Raw genomic sequence first — 24532 nt, 5'->3', positions numbered from 1 at the left:
ATCATTTTCAAAACACTAAATTACTTACGTTCTTAGAATACTTCCTACTGTAAGAATGACTTTTTTTTTTAATTCATGTTCGATATTAATGTACATCACATATATCAACGAATATATGATATATATTTTTGTCTACCAACAATCTTAATAATTAACTATTTTCAACTAATATGTTCTCTTACCTCAATTATCACTTATTTACAGTAAACTTAGGGTTTTTAAATGTAAATATCAAATGTACATGAGTATTTTCCTGATAACAACTAACACATTCTTAGAAGAAAAAAAAAGTGAACATGACTTGTCTGTGATTGGAGTTACAATTATTATTAAGGTATTACATATTCCTAGTATCCTTCTATTATTGTTGATATTACTATTTTGGAAAACTTTAATTCCGGTATCTGTTTGTTAAATTCGGTAAGATTCTGTTGTCAAATAAGCCTTTTATCCTTTTGTTATTTCTTGCCGTTCCTTCAACCCAAAAGAGTACAAGTACAGTACACAAAGTAGAAAGGAAAAAGAGAAATAGGAATAGAACATGACTCGTGTCAAAAGGAATGATCTGTCAAAGCTTCAAATCCCTTTTTGGAAAATTTTACCAAATGATATATATATAAAGAAAGAAATGCATAATCCAAGCTGCACTTTGTATATATTTGCAATAGAATAGACAAAGAGGAAACTGTGAAAAGGCAGAAGAAGCTTTGACTAACTCTCTCAACGACTGCCACACCTACACCATTCCTCCGTTGAACAATTACCATTAAAAATTCATAAACAAAAAAGAAAGCTTTCTATCTTTCTTCTTCCTCAATTTTCAGGGGAATTGAAATAACCTTTTGTTGAATCTATTCTCTATCACAAGCTTTTCACCCTTTGCTTCCATTTTACTTTTACTACTGCATTGACCTCACCTTTTTGGGATTAGGTTTTCTCGGCTGAGTGCCATTGAATGGTTTAAATGAGGAATCTTGATTTTTAGTTGTGGATGACCGGGAATCATGGATCAGTCGGTCTTGGTGATCTGGGTTTTTCTATGCTTAACTCCGCTGCTTTTGAACTTGTCACCGGTTGCCGGTAACGCTGAAGGTTTGTTCCTTTTTCAAGATTTTGGTGAATATGTGTGGAGTTAAAAAGATGTTTAACTTTCTGACTCAAATTTGGTTTTGTTAGCTTAATTGAGTTGACTGTTCAATTGGGTGTTGAATGGAAATTGGAAATCCTCTTTACATAAAAAGTTGAACTGCAGCTTGTTGATCAAGTCTGATATTATCCTATTAAGGATTTAGGTTATATTTAAGCAGTTTGCTACCAGCTTTTCCATGCAAGACTATATGGACCAAAATGTCGGGGGAAGGGGACGTTGAGGGGGAGAGAGAGGAGGCATTTTGCTGTAAATAATACAACAAAATTTCTAGTTTTAATGTGTGATGAGGTGATCATTGATGTATAATCTTTTATGTAAGACAGGTGATGCTTTGAATGCTCTGAAGACCAATTTGGCTGATCCTAATAGTGTTCTACAGAGTTGGGATCCAACACTTGTTAATCCTTGTACTTGGTTCCATGTGACATGCAACAATGAAAATAATGTGACTAGAGTGTAAGCTACACAAAATCTTTTTTTTTTTTGGGTCCCTTTATGTTATGAGATTCATTTGTGAATTTTGGCTGCATTTTTTTACAGTGATCTTGGAAATGCAAATCTAACAGGTCAACTCGTACCACAGCTTGGCCAACTCCAGAAATTGCAGTACTTGTAAGTTAAATATTTGTTGGATCAATATGTCACAAGGATGTTACAGTTTGTTCTTTGACTTGTTCCGTAACTGCTTTTTGGCGACTCAGTTAGTTTTCTTTGTAATCGTGTTAATCACTATTCATGACATAAATGTACAATGAGGTTTGCATATATTTGCTTGTGCAGAAGAAAAATTCTAGTGTTTAATTACCCTAGGAAAGTTTTATGTTACTAAGTTTATTATTGTCCTAAATAAGTAAATGTTAGAACAACCCCCAGAGGGTGGCCTAGCGGTCGAGGTGTCAGAGTAACAACACAAGGTTTGAATTCTTGCAGACGAGACTCTAGGTGAATTCACTCCATCTGCCTAAGAGTTGGTGGCCAAAGTTACCCAATACTCATGCTGGTGGGAGATAGCATGTATTTAGTAGATTAGTCGAGGCCCAAGCTAGCTGACTATCTCTATTAGAAAAAGTGAATCTTTGTATATTGCTGGTCTGGGGGAGTAATAAGTCTATTGAATGATAATATAGGAGTTTGTATCAATAAGTTTTTAATATTCCCAAACAATTGTGAAAAATGTTAATCTTTGTATGTTATTGGTCCTGGGGAAGTAACGTCTATTCAAAGATAATTAACTTGCTATTTGAGGTCCTTGAAATATGAAAATTGTTAGGGTTATTCTCTTTTTCACTCAGTGTTAAGTACATGGGGCCATTACACTGTAAAGAAATTAAATCCCAACATTCCTTATTTTCTATTCTTAGTTGAAGAATTGTGAGGTGGAGAGTAGCATTTTTCTGGAACATTATAGTGGGAATGAATGCTGACACTCCCTTTTTCTTTTTTCAATTTGGTGGGGGCATGAAAAACATTGCATCTTGCTTGTGTAGCTTCTTGACTCATTGAAAATGTAATGCTCCACCAAGTTGATAGTTTGAATCATCCACACCTAATTTAAAATATCCATCTTTAATTTATCTGGGAGGTACCAATGCATTTCTGGTCCATATACATGGATATTCTTTGGATCCCAAAGATGCCTTTTTGACCGTTTATCAAACAAAAAAAGCCAATTTGACTGGTGACTCTCCTTCTAGTCCCAGTTTACCTGATCGTTTTTAAAAAGTTATATCTTGTATTCAAGAATTAAAATTACTACAAAATAAAATTGCTTGATATTTTCAAAAGACTTCTCCACTTTATGACATTAACACCTTATTCTTTTATACTTTTGTCTAGCTGAATCTTATATAACAAGATGATCTAATTCCTTTTTTGTAAGTGAACTGGCCAAAGAGGCTATATTGAACTTGGAGGAAGGGACTTTATTTGACAGGAGATATTCCTTCTCTTTATCCTGTTTGATTTATGCAACATTATTCTTTGGTTTCAATAATGTTAATAATTGCCATTTTACCTCATTCTCATGCAGAAATGAACCATTTATGAATTATGATTTTCTGAGGGTACATTTGCTAAATAAGATCATGCTCTAATACCTTATATAATGACATTAACAGATATTTGATCTTCTCATTCTGCTACCCAATAGAAGGCCATTCCTATGGGATGGGAACTCTCATAAAAGAAAGACTCGCTTGGTCAATTGGCAAGTGGTGATTGGAGATTAAAAAAAAAAAAAAATGGGGGGGGGGGGGGGAGTGAGAAAGTTGAAGTTACATAATAGAAGCTTGCTCTTTAAATGGTTATGGAGATACAGTAGGGGAAGTGAGGAAATCTGGCATAAGATGATAGATGCTTTATATGGGGAAAAAAGTGGGATGGAGGCAAAACCCATGACAGCTCAAATATAGTGGGGGAATCTGAAAGAAAATAGGTGGATGGTGGGATGAATTTCTCCAGACTAGGCTGGAGTTAGTAATGGTGCAGAAATTGAATTCTCGTTGGATAGTTGGGATGGAGAGGAGAGCTTTAGAAGCAGATTTCCAGACCTATATAGTTGTGCTTTGAATAAAGAGTGCTTTATTGCAGATTCAGGCTGGAATGTCACCTTCAGAAGGAATTTGAATGATTGGGAACTGGAAAGTTTCTGTAACCTACTTCAGCAACCGAACTCATGCTCAATAAACCAGAACAAAGCAGACAGACTAGCTTGGTTCAACAGCAAGGATAACGTATTTTTAGTCAGAAGTTGTTAAAAGTTGTTATAATATGTTAATGCAACAGAGTGGTTAAGGAGATCCTAATATGCCTTGGAAAATGATACGGAGAAATAAGGCACCTACGAAAGCTGCATGTTTTGGGTGGATAGCAACTAAGAGTGAGGTTTTCCCCTATGTAATAGATGCTATCTCGGTAACAAAGAACAAGAAACAGTTGAGCACTTGTTCTTACATTGCAGAGTTTCAAAACATTGTTGGGAGGTTTTCTTTAACATCATGGGCATATATTTGGTGATACCACAGAACAGCAAGAGCCTATTGGAGATCTGACAATCTCAGAGAGTAGCAAGAGCTGTAAAACAAATCTGGAGGACATATTCCTATGTGCATAATGTGGACTATATGGCTGGAAAGGAACAAAGCATGTTTTGAGGGGAAGAGGTTGCAGATATCTAGAGTCAAGAACAAATGTATCAAGAATTTGTATTTTTGGTGTCATAGCAGTAGTCAGATAGAGATCAGTATCTGGGTTTCTTGTATTTATTAGGGGCAAATATGTAACATGAATGGTGCAGGAGCTGCAGCTATGCTTTGTACTTTTTATGTACCATCTTGGTACCATTTTAAAGAAAAACCTTTATTGTTCAAAAAAAAAAAAGCATCAGAGATCTCTAACTTGCCACTTCAGCTAGGTGTTATTTACTATTGCTTGATTCCTTGCTCCAATTGTGATATTGTGTGCTAAAATCACGATACTCTCTGTTTGGGTGGGAAACTTCCATAGCTATTAGTCCACGCTCATAGTTATACCTATTGCTTTTAATAGCATAGCTCTCTTTTTCTTGTCTGCCTGAAAGTGTAACCTGTGGAAGCAATTTTACCCTTCAAATGTGTAACATAACAATGCACAGCTTAGTTGACATATCTCATCTTAAGCTGCACGGTCTGCAAATTCTCAGAACAAATTGCTAATGATATTTTCTCTTTTTTAATTTCAGGGAACTTTATAGTAATAACATAAGCGGAAGAATTCCAAATGAACTGGGAAACTTGACAGAGTTGATTAGCTTGGATCTTTACCTGAACAACTTAAATGGTCCAATCCCTGGCACACTGGGAAAGCTTCAGAAACTACGCTTCTTGTACGAGTTGACAATCTTTTTCCTTTCACGTTCTCTCTCTTTTTTCCTTTTGTTTCTTCTTTTGGTTTGGTTATTTTGGTTTTATAGTCTTTTTTTAAAACCAAGAGGTTGTGAGTTCGAGTCACCCCAAGAGCAAGGTGGAGAGTTCTTGGAGGGAGGGAGCCGAGGGTCTATCGGAAACAGCCTCTCTACCCTAGGGTAGGGGTAAGGCCTGCGTACAAACTACCCTCCCCAGACCCCACTAGTGGGATTATACTGGGTTGTTGTTGTTGTATTCTTTTTTTAAAAACATTACTCTAATGGTTTTGAAACATTAAAAACATTACTAGTTCAATCAGAAATGAACTAGTTCAATCAGAAACATTACATTAAAAACCTTTAGCCTATTTTATGAGGACTAGTTCAATCAGAAATGAGTACCTTCTATGTTAATGGGTGCAAATGGGGTTGTAGTTTCTGATTCTGTATAGCAAAGCTGTATGATGTATATGTAAGGGAGAATTCTGTAACTTTTCCGTATTTATGTTTATATTGATGTGTGGAAGCGTTATAGAAGATTTTGATGTGTGGAAGCAATGAAAATTGCTATTCCTGTCAGCCAAACAAACCTTTTTATTTTGAGAGTTCAACAGCGAATATATCTATATGATTCATTCTGTCTTTGCTCTGTAGTGGAGAGTTGGTAAGATATACTTGGCAAACTTTGTTCTTGTTTTCGAAATATTGGTTGGTTGCGTAGTGAAGACCAGGTGATTGGACTGGTCAATAAATTTTGGTTGGTGGTCTCTATGTAGACTCATAGCCATGCAGCTTAACTGAAAAAGACAATTCTGAGATACTTCTCATCTTATTAGCAAAAAAGCCTTTGGACTTAAATGATTGCTAAATACTGTATGTATGAACGTGATTCTCAACCTGCAAACATTGGCAACAAGTTTTTTCTAGCATACTGGACTTAGGATCATCTAATTCTATACGTATATGTCTTCATTAGTCAATGTTTTTACTCTTTACATGTAGCACATGTACTGAGTAATGAGCTCTATTCGCTTTGACAGCCTTCTTTTCCTGTCTTCACTTACCGTTGATCGATCTTTTTTCTTATCCTTTTTTTCTGTTCTGAATTGAAGGAGGCTGAATAATAACAGTTTGAGCGGACGTATTCCCATGTCTCTAACCAGCATTGTTGCACTTCAAGTACTGTGAGTATAAAGTTGTTCCCTTATTTATCAACTGCTATCTGTTGTCTGTGTTGGTCTACTTCTTTGGGTAACTAAATGGTCATTTCCTTGCAATGCAGTGATCTCTCAAACAATCATTTGACAGGACCAGTTCCAGTCAATGGTTCCTTTTCGCTTTTTACTCCTATAAGGTGTGTCAGAAGCACAAGTTTGTTGTTACTTTCTGTTCCTGAAGTAACAAAAGTGAATACCTAACTATAGAGTACCTATATTTCAGTTTTGCTAATAACCAATTGGAAGTTCCTCCAGCTTCTCCGCCTCCTCCTCTTCCTCCTACGCCCTCATCTTCTTCTTCAGGTTTGTTGAAATTATTTGTGTTTATACTGTTATGAAACTGTGCTACCTCTCCTTTTTCCCTTTTCCAATTTAGTTTTTGTGAAAAGAACCCTTTAGATTATTCACGAGAAGGGGAGCAGGCTATGGGAAGAAAGGAAAGGCCTGGTCGCCTGGGGAAGAGAACAAACAGGATTCCCTTATGAAAGCAGTTACTAAAAAAGCTACTATTACTTTAGGCACTATAAATATTGTTACTCCCTCCGTTTTAATTTAGATGAGGTAGTTTGACTCGACACTGAGTTTTAGAAAAAAAGAGAAGACTTTTGAAACTTGTGATCTTAAAAGCTTAAGGGGTAAAAGCTTTGTGAGGCCATGACATTTGTGTGGTTATAAAAGCTTCTCATTAAGGGTAAAATGGGTAAAATGAAGAGTTTAAAGTTGAATTATTTCCAATTGTAGAAATGTGTCATTCGTTTTGGAACGGACTAATAAGGAAAGTGTGTCATCTAAATTGATACAGAGGGAGTAGTTTTTTAGATCAGTTGTACAGGTGTTGGAGTCTTGTTGTAATCTAGCACGCATGACTTTCCAAACTGAACTTTTCAACTCTACATCTTTTTTTCTTTTTTCGGAAACTAGATTTACTGTAAACTCTGAAGTGTGAGTGATAGTATGTCAAAAGTACCATATATTATTTAGAATTGCTTGTATATTTAAAGTCAGGTCATACAAATAAAAAGTTAAATCAGCTTATGTATTGGAAACTCGATCATCTTTTCAGTGGGCAACAGTGCAACTGGAGCTATCGCTGGAGGAGTTGCTGCAGGGGCTGCTCTTCTATTTGCAGCTCCTGCAATTTTTCTTGCTTGGTGGCGTAGGAGGAAACCACAAGATCACTTCTTTGATGTTCCTGGTTCGGACACTCAAATTGAAATTTGAGTTAATTGTACTTTCCACTTGATGTGTTCTCACTCATTTATTGTAACTGCTTTTTGCAGCTGAGGAGGATCCAGAAGTTCATCTAGGACAACTCAAGAGGTTTTCCTTGCGTGAACTACAAGTTGCATCAGATAATTTTAGCAACAGAAATATACTTGGTAGAGGTGGATTTGGTAAGGTTTATAAGGGCCGGTTAGCTGATGGCTCTTTAGTTGCAGTGAAAAGACTAAAAGAGGAACGTACTCAAGGTGGGGAGTTACAGTTTCAGACAGAAGTAGAAATGATCAGCATGGCCGTACACCGAAATCTACTCCGTTTACGGGGCTTTTGCATGACTCCCACTGAGCGCGTGCTTGTTTATCCATACATGGAGAACGGAAGTGTTGCATCACGTTTAAGAGGTATCTCTTGTTTTTTTTATTTTCCTGTACTTGCCTCTAGCTTTTGCTCACTTTTAGTCAGGCGAAATGGATTAAACACAGAAAACGCCAATAGCTAATCAAAATGATAAGCCTGTGGTCTTTAATTTCTCTTTCATAAATTTGTAACAGATTTGAAGAAATTACTGCAGAAGTGGAAGCCAATAGCTATTTGATATGTTAGTGGTTGAGTTTTTTATGACTTCTCATGATGGACATGTATATTTAACAAGTCGATGTTGTCTTACGATTTTGCTAGTATTCTATGATTCTATCAACCAATTTCACAAGTGGTGCTATACTTGATATCTTACTGAATATTATAGATTTGAGTTGCCGATTAAGATGTAATTTTATGATCACATTTGTAAGTCAACCAAACAATTAGATGTCTTAAAAAACAGAATAAATTTTATTATTGTATGAAGCTGGAGATAATGATGCCTTATAACTTGGAATGGGAGCCTTAGAGCAACGGTAAAGTTGTCTCTGTGTGACCTATAGGTCACGGGTTCCAGCAGTGGAAGCAACCACTAATACTTGCAGTAGGGTAGCCTGTCTACGTCACACCCCTTGGCGTGTGGCCCTTCCCCGGACCCTGCATGAACGCGGGATGCCTTGTGCATTGGGCTGCCCCTTTTAAAGTAATATTGACCTGAAAAGATCAGTTTTTCCTCTTAGAACTTATTCAAGCTTAAAACAGGAACCTGTTTCCAGTTCGCGTAATAGCTTGAATTTATTCTCATGGGATGAATTACATTCTTGTAGAGCGGCCTGAATCGGAGCCCCCACTTGACTGGTCAAAAAGGAAGCGTATTGCACTTGGATCGGCAAGAGGCCTTGCTTACTTGCATGATCATTGTGATCCTAAGATTATTCATCGTGATGTCAAAGCCGCAAATATCTTATTGGATGAGGAGTTTGAAGCAGTTGTTGGGGATTTTGGGTTAGCTAAACTCATGGACTACAAGGATACTCACGTTACCACTGCTGTACGTGGTACAATTGGGCATATTGCCCCTGAATATTTATCCACTGGTAAATCTTCTGAGAAGACGGATGTGTTTGGCTATGGGGTTATGCTTCTAGAGCTCATAACTGGCCAAAGGGCTTTTGATCTTGCTCGACTTGCGAATGATGATGATGTCATGTTGCTTGATTGGGTAAGCATTTATACTGTCCTATATGCTTTAGTTGTTTTGCTTGATCGACATTTTGGATTTTTTCTGAAAATCTCAAGCCAACTGTCTCTTCTCTTTTATAAGTCAAAGCTTGATATCGTTTTCTATTGTAGTGTTAGTTGTTCAGCACTGCTGGGCTGTGGGCTCCCTGAAGATATAGTTAGTTTCAAGAACTAAATCAATGCTTATTAATTGTTGCGGTTTTATATTGTGCAAGTAACCTTTGTATTGCAATACACTGTAACTTCATTTTAGTTTTAGTTGTTTCAAAAGAAAACCTATTATTGCTAAAAAATCACGCAAGCATGTTGATTATGATTAGAGCAGATTACTTTCATCATCTTATACTTGCTGCTTCACCAGTTCAGACTGCCAAATCATTCCCTCATGTTGTCACTAGTGTAGAAATTTGCACCTCCATTTGATTTGTACGTAGCTTAATTAGTTAGTTTGCACATCCTAGTAAGATATCAATTTTTGCCCGTGGAGCACACTCTTCACTTCTGAGTGCTTTCTGAAGATTAGAAGAAAAATATAACTGTCTTCATTTTCATTCAAATACGCCAAGCTACCTCCGCAACTGCCAAATTAATGGCACTTGAATTATGTTGTTTTACTAGCTTTTATAGTCAAAGCTTTCTTAGAGAGGGCACTCGTGAAGTTACATGCACGGCCGAAATTGATTTATTAACATTCCACTGGATATTCAGGTGAAGGGACTCCTGAAGGACAAGAAATATGAAACATTAGTTGATGCAGATCTCCAAGGTAATTACAATGAAGAAGAGGTGGAGCAGCTTATTCAGGTAGCTCTACTCTGCACGCAGAGTACGCCTACAGAACGTCCAAAAATGTCAGAAGTTGTTAGAATGCTTGAAGGCGATGGCCTTGCTGAGAGGTGGGAGGAATGGCAAAAGGAGGAAATGTTCAGGCAAGATTACAACCATGTCCACCACCCCCATACTGATTGGATAATAGCCGACTCCACTTCAAATATCCGACCAGATGAATTGTCGGGGCCAAGATGATCTTTCAGTTATACTGCCATCAGCACATATAGGACCGACTTTAAGGGAAAATCCTCTTTGTATCTGTAGTTGGTAATTGTCATCTTTGTGCATACCATTTTCCCTCTTTTCCATTTTTTGGTTTTTCAGTCAGTTATATTGTATTCGATTACGTCAAAATGTGTATAGGTGATTGGGTCATTACAGGTCTGAACATGAAAGTTAGCCACCATTGTACCTTCTCTTTTTCGGATGTATAAGATAATGGCGTTTGTTAAAAGAATAAACACGTGTAAACTTCAAGTTATCACAATTTCTTTCATGTTCACCGGCAGTTAGTTGACTCTTGTTTTGAGAAGTTATGGCTGATTTTGTAGTATAATATGCCAACGAGCGATGCTCCTCTGGCAAAATATTAGGACAAGAAAGCTCTATAAGTTCTGAATCTCCTGCACAATAGTCATACAACACCGTGGGTCCATGTCTCATTATAATTCATACTGAGATTCTGCTATGCGTATAGTCCAGAAAGCGTCAGTATTACGTCAAAGCCAATATATGCAATCTTACCTTGTATTTTTGTGAGATTCTATTTCCATTAGTTATAAAGTTGTGCCTAAATTTTCATCGCTAGTTATATGGTTATTTTAGATGCACAAAAGTAGAGACCTTTTTAAAAATAAAATATAATAATTTAAAGTCATTGAGGACTCCACTTCATGAGGTAAAAAACAAACGGACATGATTCTTCAACTTCTGGAATAGAAAGTGCGAGGTAGTTAATCAATCACTGCTAGGAAGTTTAAGTGTAAGCTAGTGAAGTAGAGATAGAGAATAGGCAGTTATCTAATATCTAAGGTGGTTACAAATACTGTTACCAGCTAACTCTGAAGGCCCATTCTGATATAGAGCTAGTAAAGTGCTAAGGCTAACAAAGAATATCTGACTCAAATCATCATCTACGAAGAACTTTTCTTTTCAGTATTCAAAGTTAAAAACTCCTATTTCGACTAACAAATTGTATATGCATACAGAAACCCCCCAAAACGGAAATGTCTCCATGTACAGAACAAAAACACACTTTTCCCCAAAATGGTGACAAGTAGCTTTACTGCTGACTTCACTTTCTACCGCTAGTCCCAATTCGAGGCTTGCCTTTAACCTCAGACTCCTGCATGAAATAGCATAAATTAATCGTCTTTTGCCTTTAAACACTAATAATTTCTTTTTCTTTCTATTGGGGATTGATTAGTATATATGGTTCAAACACTAAGAAACACTAAAGAAACCAAGGTTCTGTTGTTGATGGAATATACCTGTGGGAAGTGCAAGTAAATGTATGTTTTTGCAGTTGATGGATTATGATTTTCTGCACCCTTACTCCAATCATAACAAACCTACAAACAAAACCCGATAATCAAATTGGATACAGAAATAAATTTGCATGCAAGACTTAGAGAATCAGAAGAGTTGGTGACAACAAGACATCAGCAGTTTCAAGAATTAGGGGAAAATACAGAGAAAAAGAAGTTCCATTATGCATTCGTTTTGGCAAGGGAAAAGGCTACACGGGAACTGGGACAAGTATCCTAGGGAGAGGGTGAGTGTGAACTACAAAAGGATACTCATAGTAGAAGTTCTAGTTTCTACTAAATATAAATGTCACCAAAAACATACCGCATATGCATATATTGAGCCATCATGGTTGAAAGCGCTGCAAGGTATAGGCTGGCTGCATCTTGACATTGCCTAAAGAAACACACATATAGAAAACTCATAAAACAAGATGCCAAAGTTGAAGAGGCTGCAAATGTTAAATACAAACCATTCTTGTCTTCTTCCGCTTAAAGAATTATAACATGCTATAAAGAATGAGCCAGTATTAAAACATGCTAGTGTAACTGAAAAGCAAGCCAGCGTCCAACTTGATATAGCACTACTTGATTGGAACAGATTTAAGATGTTAAATTTGATAATGATAAGTAGTTATAGTAATGATCGAAAATTTGTTTGATGAAAATATCACATCCAAGGTTAAAAATTTAATAGTTTATGGATTTGAATCGTTGAAGTTGTCAAAGTTGAATAAGAATAAGATTGTGTCAAACATTGACACATTTTAGGATGTTCCAAAATAGAAAGTGTCACATGAAATGAGGATTAAACTGTAAAAGACAAATTATGGAGTATTAGGATGAAATGGGTTAAGTGTAGCGGAATGGACATTGAGAATTCATATAGCTGCACCAACTAGGTTGGTATTGAGCCATTACTGTTGCACGGAGAATGAACCAGAAAACTCAGATCAGCATAAGTGAGGTTGCAGCTGAGATAAAATGAGGGTCACAAGCAAACAACTGTCTTTATATGTTCTGATTTGTTGTTCTTTTTGTTTATATTTTTCTTTACTTGCAACTCCATATATGACCAATTTAGAGAAAGCCATAAAGTCTCTTCAAGAGAGAGACAGTCTGTATCAAAGCAATAAAAGGTAGCTGAGGACATAACATAATGATTTTCTCATAAATAAAAGCCCCAGAAGTAGTATTTCCTTTACTTAATGAATGACTGTCTGCTACTATTTATGGGTCACCTGATTATAAATTTGCAAGATAAAGACCGAGAAATCATAGAAACTCCCATAGAAAAACCTAATTTTCAGAAAGGTCATGTTGGCCAAGTAAGGTCTTATAGAGCAATCCTCTTTTGCTAGATGAAGAGTTTTCATTTTGTCATAATAAAAGCAAATTAATGAATAAAGAAAATGAAAAGAGATATTTCGTCTTTTATTGTCCAGAAACTAGAATATTCAAAAAAAAAGTAAGATGCCTTATCAAGTTCATGCATTTAAATGTATGAGAAGTCCATTCTAAGAAAGACTAATTCTTGTATTCATAAAAGTAAGAAAATGAAATTAGCAGAAACTAGCACTTAAAAAGCTCAAGCATACCTTAAGCCTCTGCTTGCTGTCTTTGTCCCAAAAGTTGAAGGCGCCATCAGATCCCGCAGTTGCAAATGTTCCATGAACCTGGGTGAGGCAGCATGTAAGACATGGCAAATGAGTTGAAGTAGCAATATTAGTAGCAGTATTTAGTAGTATAAAGTCTATACATCTTCCCTGAGGACCAACTGTAGGAAGCTAGTCCGCTATTGTATTTATCAATTCTGTGTTCAGTTTGCTTATCAATATACAAGCTTGCTATATACTTTCAAGTCACTTGCTCTTACACATAGCAGAGTGCTCAGGGCAGATTGTAGGAGATACACTTGAATTTTATAATTATTGATTCAGTTTTTCCACCTAAATTAAGAATACCAGTCTAAAGGTAAGGACAGCTGAAATGCCACAACCATAAACCTTCTAGATCTTAATTACACAAGACCAGAAATGTAGAGCACCATATATAGGCTTATTAACATTTACTTGCTAAAAATAGTTCGCGCAGCAATTGACGGGCAATTTTTCTTGGTCAACATTATTATCCACTAGACATTATAAGAAAAGACATGAGAGACAGCTACACATCCTCTACCTCCAAATAGATGCAACATAAAATAGAAAGAGCAAAATTTATAGAGAATCAGGATTCTATATATATATATATATATATATATATATATATATATATATATATATATAGAGAGAGAGAGAGAAATATCTTACAGGGTGGAAGTTCAGAGAGTTGACAGAGTAAATTTCATTGCCCTCCCTGTGGCACTTGAATGTGAAATTTTTACTTTGTTGCGAATCATCAAGATGATGCACACCAACCCGTCCTTCAATTGAGCCAACCTAAAATATAGGTTGTATAATATTAAAATGAAAAGTACCTAAAGGACCTAGATGCATCCTCATATAATGTATTCACAAATCTAATATGACAATTTTTCAGACAGCATGCAAGAATAGAAATAAGCTATAACCCATAGGGAAACCTTCCAAGAATGCTTAGGACAGTAAAACCCAAAGACACCACAAAACTCATATTCAGAAAATAACTAGAGTAGATCAGTAGAAGTGTCTTTTCTTAAGGAAGAATATTCAGTAGAAGTGTCTTTAAACATCACAACGCATAAGCAAAGGGGAGTTGGTCCTCCTTCCATTATCTCAATTACAACCTTGGATCACCCTGTAACACTTGTTGTCTTTTCCTTTCTTGGATTTTGTTGTGTAAGATCCAAAATGCTTTACAAACAAAACATCTACAAGAGTTCAGTTCACTGTTAATACAAAGCTTCCTTGGTTGCTTCTCTCACACTTTTGATAATTCAAGAAAGTCCAATCATTTCCTCCATCCACCCTCTCCCCAAAAACATACCACAGGAAAAAGAGAGAAAAGGGAAAATAAAATTTTATGAGAGAGAGGGCAAAGGAGTTTAAAGAGTTTGGACTGTTTCATAAGATAGATAGCTACTGAAAAAAGGATAAAGATAAAGTTCTAGGGCAGATAAAGAGAATACTGCCAGCATCACAAAGAGAAACTTTGCAAAATCAGCTTGCATCACCCAATTGTGTGAAACTCAACCAAGTGATTTACCTCCTCCTTGAGGCAGCACAGGTTGACTAAAACTTTGAAGAACAGTATGATTTAAGTAATGTAAGAGTATGTTATCAGATTTCAAACACTACACGTAATTCCAGCGTAACAGGAGGTATCTTGTGCGCATCAGTCATTGCCAGCGGAAGAAAAAGGTAAGACCACTTGTCATCAAGAAGAAAGCACCTTGACTCTCTAATTGCAAAGTCTTGGATGAACTTGACAAACCAAAGGTAATAATACTCTTCTAGTTTTGTCTCTTTATTATCTTTAGTTTGATATAGAAGGAACTTATATCAGCTCAAACTTATAAGCTCTGAGATCATTCTACTAATCCTACTCCAATTTGTGGGTTCTTAGGCATTTGTATAAGTTGGGTAAAAAAGAAGAGTGAGCAGCTTAACATAGCATACACAAAAAAGTATTAGATCATGCAACAGAGAAATTACATTATGAAATAGCTACTCACCAAGAAACCTTGTTGATCAGGAAAGGCAGCTAAACACCGAGTCTGATACTTTAAGGGAGAGGTAATCCTCTTGAACTCAGTCTGCAATAATTTTAAGTAACAACTCAATCTCATAGCGTGGTGGCCACAATAGTAAGTATAAACTTTTAGCATTTACAAGGGAATGCTCGTAGTATGTGGAAGCTGCAAAATGATTAGTTCTTGGATATCCAACAAAAGAATTTCTCTCTGTGTAACTCAGCTTTTCTATTTCTTATCTTGAGAATATGTAGTATCCTTAAGTTCTCTATCCTTCCCCTTTTTTTAACTAGTGAGTAGTGAGAGTAAGAAGAAAAATATGTCGCAAAACCTATGAAATTGATGTTATTAACATTCTAATGTTTATTTTGGTTAACATGCAAGCCTTCAACTTCAATTTTTCTGAACTAAAAATGCTCTCTGGAAAGGCTTCAATAATATGACAGCCTTTCATCAAATGTAGGTCTGGATATATTAAGAATTTAGTACATATTATATTACATTAGTAGTTTTATCACTCTATCCACAGAGTGACCTGGCACCTACAAAACAATAGTTGGCTGCCAAAATTGTAGAAAGACCAAGACTTGACAAACCAGTCTCTCTCCAGTAAAATCATAAAGCACAGACAGAATAACTGTAGCAATAAACCGCAACTGCTGGAAGGTACTTTTATTGCAGTTAATATCTTCGGATATGGCACACTACACTAACATGTAAATTCAGTGACCTTTTCCAGTTTGCCTCTTATCCTGATTCTACAATTTGCAGTGTTGAAGTAGAGGAAGCTGGAACATCTGCCAAGATTGGGAGTGGAAAGATTCATGGCATTGTCGAGCAGTTTGCAGGAGGTAACAAGGCACGCTGACAGTTGATAAAATGAGATGGATTGGTGAAATAAGGGGCTTTTCCACATCTCAGGCTAGGCATCATAACTTGATCTATTCTGGGAGCTTAATTAAGAATTGGTGATGGAACAAAATCCCTAACAAATGTAGCTTGCTTCAGTTGGACAGCTTTCCATTTTTCTTTTTCTTTTTTTGGGGGGATAACCGTGGTGTCCAGCGCAGCTTGCATGTGCCTCGACTAATTCTACGGGATACCTACTACCTCTCACCAGCAACAGACCAGGTAATTCTGTCCACCCACGGCTTTACAAGGGGCTTGCTTTACTCAAGAGAATCTAAAAAGAAGGGTTCTGCTGTGTAATAGGTTTTACACATGTAAGTAGAGATGAGACTCCAAGAATCTACTCTCGGATTGTCTCGTTGCAAATAATTTCTGGGATATCTTCATGAATTTCTGGGATATCTTCATGAGTCTATATGCCTAGAGTGGATAATGCCACACTCATACAGATGCATATGAAAGTTGGTTTGGGTGGAAGGTGAGCAAATCGATTAGAAGAATATATGTCACACTATTCCAGCAGCATTCTTTGGACCTTCCAGAAGGAGAGAGGAAACACCGAACCAGAGATCTTCTGAAGGAGTATTTACCCCCACCCACTCTTTGAACACTGAATTATTGATGAATGTAATTTTTGTGTAAATTCACATATGTAATTGCCTAATTGGTAAAGATGATCTTTTGGATTTGATTAGCTCCTTTAAGCTTTGCATAGGAGCTTCAGTTTGGCTTTTTAACCTAATGCATCTTCTGGATGCCCTTTTTGTTAATTCTTGATTTCTTTATCCAAGGAAAACATGACATTAACGCACAAAAAATGGTTGTACAGAAGCATTTAATCTCAAATAAAGAAACTTCATAAAACTGTCTTAGGAGTTGAGGACACAAAAAAAAGGCAACAACTCTCAGCAAAAGTATCCACTACACTACAAACTTAATTTACAGTGGAGGCATCACATAATAGTACAGTATGTGTCACAGTATATATTGCCAGACAAAAATAACAATAGCTAAGATAATGATTGACCTAATTGCTCAGAGGTACGAAACACAGCCACTAAAATCTGTTCAATGACTAGAATAATTCCACCAAACATGACGAGTGATACCTGAGGATTCTGCAGATTGAAAACTACAAGATTTCTATCAGCCGTGCCAGCAACCATCAGAGGATGTTTCACTGTAAGTGCATAGCAGCGCTCAGGAAGTTGTTGGACATGTGCTGGATTTGGCTGTCTCAAATCCCAGTACCTGTGAGAAGATTGTGCCCAGGATTACAATGTTAAATGCAAAATTTATTACAGAATCCTGGCTTTGATAAACATGCTTTTTTTTAAAAGGTAAGAATTTCTTAGCATGTGAACCCCAAAAAAGAACCTTAAAGAAAGAGGACTCTTGATTGACTACATATAGAAACTTATGAGTTATGACCTAATATGCAGGAAAGTGAAACGAAACCCCCACCCTAGGAAGATGCACAATTTTGAGTAAATTAATGCCAAAAACTTATGATTTTCTGCACGAATCATCTTTTAAACTAGCAAAACAATAGTTTGAAACTGCAATTCTCCAGCCACCCACAGAAAGAATAAAGTTAGATGTACTGAAACGGATATTTTTCAGAAATGCAATATGCAGCAAATTCCTAAAATCCAACTTCAAATTCCATTTACCTCAGAGTCTTATCCCAGCTTCCTGTGACCAAGAGACTCATCTCTGGGATCCAAGCCAAGTCCTTGACTGGAGCATCATGCATGCCTACTGTTACGGCTTGACCACCTAGTGGCCACATTTTCACTTGCTTGTCACAACCTCCAGAGAAGAGAGTCGTTCCATCATCCTTCCAAGCTGCGCATAAAACCTGCCAGAAATAGAGTGTATAGCTAATAAATCCAACAAGTCATACAGCAAGAAATGTAAATTTACCACAAAGCTGCCCATATATTACCGGTTGGTCATGTGATATAGAGGCCTTGGGTGCGGTTCCAACGTTGGTTCCACTTCCCATTACTTCCCAGCATCGTACCTAGAAAAGTTTTCACAGAATAAAGATTGATATCCAGTTGCACCTAACATTGAAAACCATCTAGAAATAGAAGAGAGGCCGTTATACCTAAATCTTTTCTTGTCCCAACTTCCCAGTCCTAAGATCTTACTGACCCACTAATAAAACCCCTATATGGAGTGTAACTACCATGGTCATTCCTCCAAGTCCAGACTCACCACTAAATTAAAAAAGATCTCCTAAGTTAAACTTGTAAACAATCTTTGTCTCTGTACTACACCCTATCCCTATTCCGCCTTTTAGCTTTGCTTGAAAAAAATATTTAGAATATCATTCATCCCACTTGAGGTTTTAGCAACTACATTCAATGAGAAATTTTAAAATCTTCTTTGAAAAAGTTTACATATTAAGTGTGCCATGATTTTCTGTCACCATTAACTATCACATATGTATTAGGTCCAAAGAAGAGTTATCTACTCAAGCGAGCGATTTTAAACTTTTCTAATATTATGTGAGCAGCCTATTTGGACAGACTAGAAACAGGGATCACTAACTGGACAGCATCAAATGTTTATTAAATGTTCTTCATGCATAAAAAGTAATATCACTCAACGACACCTCAATCCCCAATCCCCAATCAGTTCGGTTCAATTATATGAATCCCTTTGTATTCTTTCCGCTCAATTCAGGTCTATTTACAAGTAAACTATAAATAGACCTGAATTGAGCGGAAAGAATACAAAGGGATTCAGGTGTATTTATATTTAAGGCAAATTACGGTTATCTAAATTTCATAGTTATCCCTACTCAAAAAGTAATATGACCCATTAAAAATATTCAAGAGAGATGGAAAATATCAACGGGAAGCAAACGAACCTGGTTATCCCATGAAGTAGCAATCAGAAAATTAGCCTTGGGACTGAAGCACAGGCTTGATACAGAATCGCTAGGAGGTTGTTGAACCTTTCAAGTACATTACCCAAAATGTTATATGCACAAATTTCAAGCATGAAAAAAAATACCCTCAAAATTAAAACAGCCAAGAACTAGCAACATTCGCTAGTTTCATTCAAGAATAACAGACTACAAACTTTGCGTTTAGCTACATTCGTACTCCCTCCGTCCCAAAAGGGATTGGGATTTAGAGCACGATGGTCAACACAACTGATTTTCAGTACTAATCTGAATTTACATTCCTTAAATTATATACATATTTAGAAACTAAATTTTAAAAAAACACCAAAAATCACAATTTCTTTATATAAAAAATGCTTGAAAAATCGGAATCAAAGGAAACACTATTTCGACTTCCCAAACGAAACAAATTGGGACATAGAAACTTGCAAAAGCAGATAATAAACTTGGAATAAATTAACAAAAAATTGAAGAAAGTGAGAATACCTCGGTAGACTTATTCGGATTCGTGTTTGCCGCAGCAGCGGCACCGAATATCGACATTGACGCAGTTTAATAGCTACAATGAACAACAAAGCCGGAAAAGAAACGTAAGAAATTAGATTGAATGAAATTTAGAATAAAAGTACCGTAAATTCGGTGCAAATGACAGAATGGCAAAGAATAAGCATTACATTGAGGATGTGCTACTGAAAACGATAAACCCTAGTGCTTGATTGAGACTCGGGGAATTAACAGAAGATTCAAGCTTGTAATTTGGAATTAGAGAGTTAAGCTTATATATTGAAAGATTTGGCGTGTGCTTTAAGCTAAGGCTAATGTGTTTCCTATTTCTCTTTTTTCTTTTTTCTTTTACGGAAAGAAATTGTGGGAAGAAAATCAAATTTCAAACTTTTGTGATATCAGTTTGGTCGGAGAGGTTTAAGAACCAAGGCTCGGTTGTGATCCGAATACATAGGGTTAATAAAATTGGGGCATTTGGTGAGCGGACAAAAAAGTTCTTTTAACTAATGTGATTCTAGGGGTGTCTAAAAAAATTAAAAATGAATACAACGCTAATTTACCATTTACTACTATATAATAAAAAATTAATACTTATATGACTACAATCCGAGTTATTTAAAAAAATATAGCATTTTAAAAGTGGAATAAACTTGATTATGAAGGACAATAAAGTGATAAGGTTCAAATTGAAAATTAACTTTTCCGTAAACTCTAGTATATTGTGGAATCAGGAAAAAAACAAAGAAGAAATCTGACATTAAAAATTGAACGTGCACCTATTAAAATGTTCACATATAACACTAAACTATAAGTGGTTATCAATTGAAAGGATTTAAATCTTACCTTTAGGGTACTGAAACTACTTTCGACATTGATTCCACACATTAATTGTCAAGTATTTAGGTTCCATTTACAATTTTATTGTTAATGAAGTTTGCATTAGTTACGCGGTACTTCTTGTATTATTTTATCAAATTTAGTAGCATGAAATAACAATAGACGTGTTAGCAAAAGGTCGAAATAACATCACATAAATCCTTAAATGTCTTTTACGCTATTATTTGTTTAATTGGCATCTTTAAGTTATTATCTCTCATTTATTCAAGTAATGTTTATAACATTAATTTTAAAATAAATTATAAAAAAGATTTATATAATTTTTCATGTTTACAAGATGAATGCAATATTTATTTATAATAATTCTCTAATTTATAATAAATTTTCTATTAAGTTATACAAATATGTTTTAATCAAATATGATAATAAACCAAAATGTTAAAATTGTATAAGTTATGTAATGCGATACCAAAACTCACAGAGGATAGGTAAGAGTCATCGGAAAGTATGACGTCTTATCTTCAGTGGCGGACCCAGGATTTTATCCAAGCGGATTCAATAAATATAATAACATTAGGGAAGATAGTAGTCAATAATAAAAACTACCGAGTAACAGAAAGTGAATATATATATATATATATATATATATATATATATATATATATATATATATATATATATATATATATATACACACGTGTATGTGTCTCAACTTTTAATCCGTTATAAAACTATAATTTTTCTTTTAAAGTCTTCAGTTTTAAATTCTTATGTTTTACTCAAAAGATAAGCTAATACAATAACAATCTAATAATTTTGAAACACTATAAATATAAATAAAGTAAGAATTAAAATTAACAGACAATTTACTTGAACAATAAAGAAATAAACACATAGTTTAATAAAACAGTAAATAAATTTAAAAAAAACTAATTGCAAAAAAAAAAGAGAGAAAAAACGCAACTTTACATAAAAGTGCAAAATTAAGATATTAGAAACTAAATACACAAATTTCACTAAAATAAAACTTTTAAAAGCTAAGTATTATTTACAAATAATAAATAATTATAAAAATTAAAAACAAATTTTATATGACAAATGGCAAATAATAAACCTCAAAAGGAAAAATAACCTAAAAATTTTGACATACATATTGGTAGATTGTACTAAATTAATAATAGCCACAGTAATACAGGGATAAGGGTACGGTGTTACTGCACAAAGATGTTAAGTGTGTGCATCCCCCGTGATTTCCGAAAAGTAAAAATACATGGCATACGGAATTCGAACTCAAGCCCTGTGCCATAAAATGACCCCGCTTGATCATTGAACTGCCATTAATTGTTGGTTCAAGTGGATTCATTTTATCTCCATATCCCTTTGTGAATATAATTTACACATATAATTAATAAAAATTTTCGGCGAAACGGGTTCAATTGAACCCACTTGATACAACGTGGGTCGTTCCCTTCTTATCCTAGAGAAAGAAGAAACATTAGGAACTCATACAAGTGATCTTTCAATTTTTCATTTTCAAAAAGAAGAATGAGGATTTCTAAGGGACGCTTTTATAGATGCATCATGTCAAATATGCTTAGTTCTTCAAGATAGCATAAAAAGAAAAAGCAATGTAGTGCACAAAGCAATTTAAATTTATGTAGTATTCAAGAAAAAGTCGCATTCTAAGAGTTTGATGTACGCAATTTACTTTGATGAAACTGAAGGATTGCATATGGATGTTCGTAATATGCAGTAGAAGACAATAACAATCCTAGACAGATCTTTTCGTGTTTAAAATTTATTTACATGTTAAAGATCAAATCTAAAATATACCTGGTGAAAAAAGTCTTGTTTCAAAAAAATTTCAATAGTGCGAAAACTCTATGCATGTCTACACCGAAACCGATCATTGCTATCAACTCTTTGATGGAGCAAATTGAATGAAAAATTTGTATTGAAATTTTTCTCTAAAACTTCAGCCCAAAATTGCACGACAAGAACTGTTCTTGTCAAGAATGTTTGTCTCTTGATTTTATTGCTTCTTAAATCTATTATTTTTCACCATAGCATTCTCATGTCAGTTGAAATATATTTATAACCTTTATAATCCTTTTTTCACCATGTTAAAGGAAAGGTTATATGGGCGCTGACCTTTTGGTGTAAGTCTAACACCAAAGTAAAGTTTTAATCCCATTCTCAATTGGTTTGAAGCCCACACGTGCTTTTAAGCACTTTGTATTTTAATCCAACCTCAAATTGGATAACAAATATTTAGTATGGAAAATATTATTCACATACCATTTGGGTGAAGCGCCGTGAAGTCCTCAATGGACTTTTACAATCCAATTTCAAATTGGATTCCACCTAACCAGGCTTCATCAATATTTATATATGTATCTCTCATACATATAAATATTGATCCTATATATATCACTTATATATGTAAATATTTTAATCAAGATATATAACTTAAATTTTTATTCCAAACAGAAAAATTTAATTTATTCACAATATTAATTATACTTTTTGTGCTAGTAAAGAATATAATAATATTTTTTTTATTTGGACTAATAACTAAATTTATTTGACTAATTAAATTCTTTAATTTAATTATCAAATAATAAAGTAATTAATCCTTTATCAAAGATCAGAACACTCGTTAGTGTGCGACCCCATAGGTTCAATACTAAGCCGGTAGTAAATTGATCATATCAATATACTAATCAAGGGTAGCGTCTAGCAATACTCCTTAACGACCGGATAGAATGACGTATACAATTTACTCTCAAGAACCTGTAGAAGAATAATATAGTAATCCCTTCTGTCCTTATAGCTCTAGGTACCCTAGGATATGGTTCAACTGTCAAATCCTAATAGGCGACCAACTATGTGTTCATGTCAAATATAATCGACCATTGAATGACTTAATAAAATTTTTTCTTCTCTTCATTCAATTGCCCTGGCCAAGGTCTTAGTTTGGTCGTTTATAATTCATTACAACATGGAGCTTAATATCCTAAGGAGGTACGACAAAGGTTATCTCGGGTGAGACCCTTGCAACGCAGTATAGACTCTCGGTGATGGACGTAGGTATTATGATGAAGAGGAAGGGAAAGACTGCACGAGTTCAACCGATGATCAGGTAGGGAGCCTTGACTAAGGATAAAGCTCAGGAGTTGGAAGGGAGGTTATCGGATGTGGGAGCCTGGAGGAGCAGTGGGGACGCGAGCATTATGTGGTCGACAACGGCGGACTACATATGGGAGGCAGCGAGAGAGGTGTTGGGAGTCTCGAAGGGTTACGCTGGTGGGCACAAAGGCGACTGGTGGTGGAATGAAGTGGTTCAAGGTAAAGTGGAAGCGAAGAAGGCGGCGCACCTGAAGCTAGTTGGGAGCACATGCGAGGTAGAGATGACTGCGAACAGGGAAAAGTATAAGGTAGCTAGGAAGGAGGCGAAACTGGCGGTGACGGAGGCTAAGACTGCGGCTTTTAGTCGTTTGTACGAGGAACTAGGGGCCAAAGGTGGGGAGAAAAAATTATTTCGGCTGGCCAAGGCGAGAGAGAGGAAGGCCCGGGATCTGGACCAAGTGAGGTGCATCAAAGACGAGGACAATAGTGTATTGATGGGAGAGGCCCAGATTAAGCGGAGATGGCAGACTTACTTTCAAAAACTTCTGAATGAAGACGGGAATCAGGATATTGTGCTAGGCGAGTTGGGGCATTCCGAGAGCCTCTGCGATTTTAGGTACTATAGGCGCATCAAAGTTGGGGAGGTCGTGGGGGATATGCGTAAGATGAGCAGGGGCAGAGCTACCAGGCCTGATGAGATTCTGGTCGAATTTTGGAGGTATATGGGTAAAGCAGGCTTGGAGTGGTTGACTTGGTTGTTTAATATTATTTTTAGGACGAAGATGATGCCAGACGAGTGGAGGTGGAGTACGGTGGTTCCGTTGTACAAGAACAAAGGTAACATCCAGAGTTGCAATAACTATAGGGGTATCAAATTATTGAGTTATGCCATGAAAGTTTGGGAGAGGGCAGTAGAAGCGAGGGTGAGGAGGATGGTGTCTGTATCAGATAATCAATTCAGGTTCATATCAGGTCATTCTACTACGGAAGCTATCAACCTTATTAGGAAGTTGGTGGAACAGTACAGGGATAGGAAGAAGGATTTGCACATGGTGTTTATTGATCTGGAGAAATCATATGATAAGGTTCCTAAGGAGGTTTTTTGGAGGTGCCTAGAGGCTAAAGGTGTGTCG

The 24532-nt window shown here is 35.8% G+C and overlaps 2 protein-coding genes across 3 annotated transcripts; one reads left to right on the top strand and one right to left on the bottom strand.

Moving 5' to 3' along the window:
• The first annotated feature begins 539 nt into the window (after window positions 1-539).
• On the top strand, window positions 540-10409 carry LOC104087342 (BRASSINOSTEROID INSENSITIVE 1-associated receptor kinase 1-like). Its single transcript, XM_009591767.4, has 11 exons — window positions 540-1092; window positions 1474-1606; window positions 1691-1762; window positions 4869-5012; window positions 6143-6214; window positions 6313-6384; window positions 6471-6550; window positions 7311-7442; window positions 7528-7869; window positions 8656-9050; window positions 9779-10409. The coding sequence occupies exons 1-11, from the start codon at window positions 1005-1007 to the stop codon at window positions 10094-10096; spliced, it is 1848 nt and encodes a 615-aa protein (XP_009590062.1). The 5' UTR covers window positions 540-1004; the 3' UTR covers window positions 10097-10409.
• A 609-nt stretch (window positions 10410-11018) lies between these two features.
• LOC104087341 (protein RAE1) lies at window positions 11019-19753 on the bottom strand. Of its 2 annotated transcripts, none has more exons than XM_009591766.4 (12): window positions 19634-19753; window positions 19416-19488; window positions 18891-18977; window positions 17958-18035; window positions 17683-17870; window positions 17119-17260; window positions 15083-15163; window positions 13740-13868; window positions 13026-13103; window positions 11753-11824; window positions 11392-11472; window positions 11019-11246 (listed from the first exon to the last, which is right to left on the bottom strand). In XM_009591766.4, the coding sequence occupies exons 2-12, from the start codon at window positions 19470-19472 to the stop codon at window positions 11196-11198; spliced, it is 1044 nt and encodes a 347-aa protein (XP_009590061.1). In that variant the 5' UTR covers window positions 19473-19488; window positions 19634-19753; the 3' UTR covers window positions 11019-11195. The 2 variants fall into 2 exon arrangements, with proteins under 2 accessions (XP_009590061.1, XP_009590060.1); XM_009591765.4 differs by having other exon boundaries at window positions 19604-19744.
• Between the last annotated feature and the right edge of the window lie 4779 nt (window positions 19754-24532).

This window comes from Nicotiana tomentosiformis, chromosome 7, assembly GCF_000390325.3.
Source record: "Nicotiana tomentosiformis chromosome 7, ASM39032v3, whole genome shotgun sequence".
Taxonomy (NCBI): Eukaryota; Viridiplantae; Streptophyta; class Magnoliopsida; order Solanales; family Solanaceae; genus Nicotiana; species Nicotiana tomentosiformis.
The sequence above is the reverse complement of the archived record's forward strand: the minus strand, read 5'-3'. Positions and strand labels throughout refer to the sequence as shown.

What these genes read in the sequence shown, in the direction of transcription:
- LOC104087342 (XM_009591767.4), top strand. Translation starts at nt 1,005, where the DNA reads ATGGATCAGTCGGTCTTGGTGATCTGGGTTTTTCTATGCTTAACTCCG. An exon ending in CTTCAGAAACTACGCTTCTT is followed by an intron (nt 5,013 to 6,142) that starts GTACGAGTTGAC and finishes TCTGAATTGAAG; the next exon opens with GAGGCTGAATAATAACAGTT. An exon ending in TGTTGCATCACGTTTAAGAG is followed by an intron (nt 7,870 to 8,655) that starts GTATCTCTTGTT and finishes ACATTCTTGTAG; the next exon opens with AGCGGCCTGAATCGGAGCCC.
- LOC104087341 (XM_009591766.4), bottom strand. Translation starts at nt 19,472, where the DNA reads ATGTCGATATTCGGTGCCGCTGCTGCGGCAAACACGAATCCGAATAAG. An exon ending in CTACTTCATGGGATAACCAG is followed by an intron (nt 18,036 to 18,890) that starts GTTCGTTTGCTT and finishes AAACTTTTCTAG; the next exon opens with GTACGATGCTGGGAAGTAAT. An exon ending in GCTCAATATATGCATATGCG is followed by an intron (nt 11,473 to 11,752) that starts GTATGTTTTTGG and finishes TTTTGTTTGTAG; the next exon opens with GTTTGTTATGATTGGAGTAA.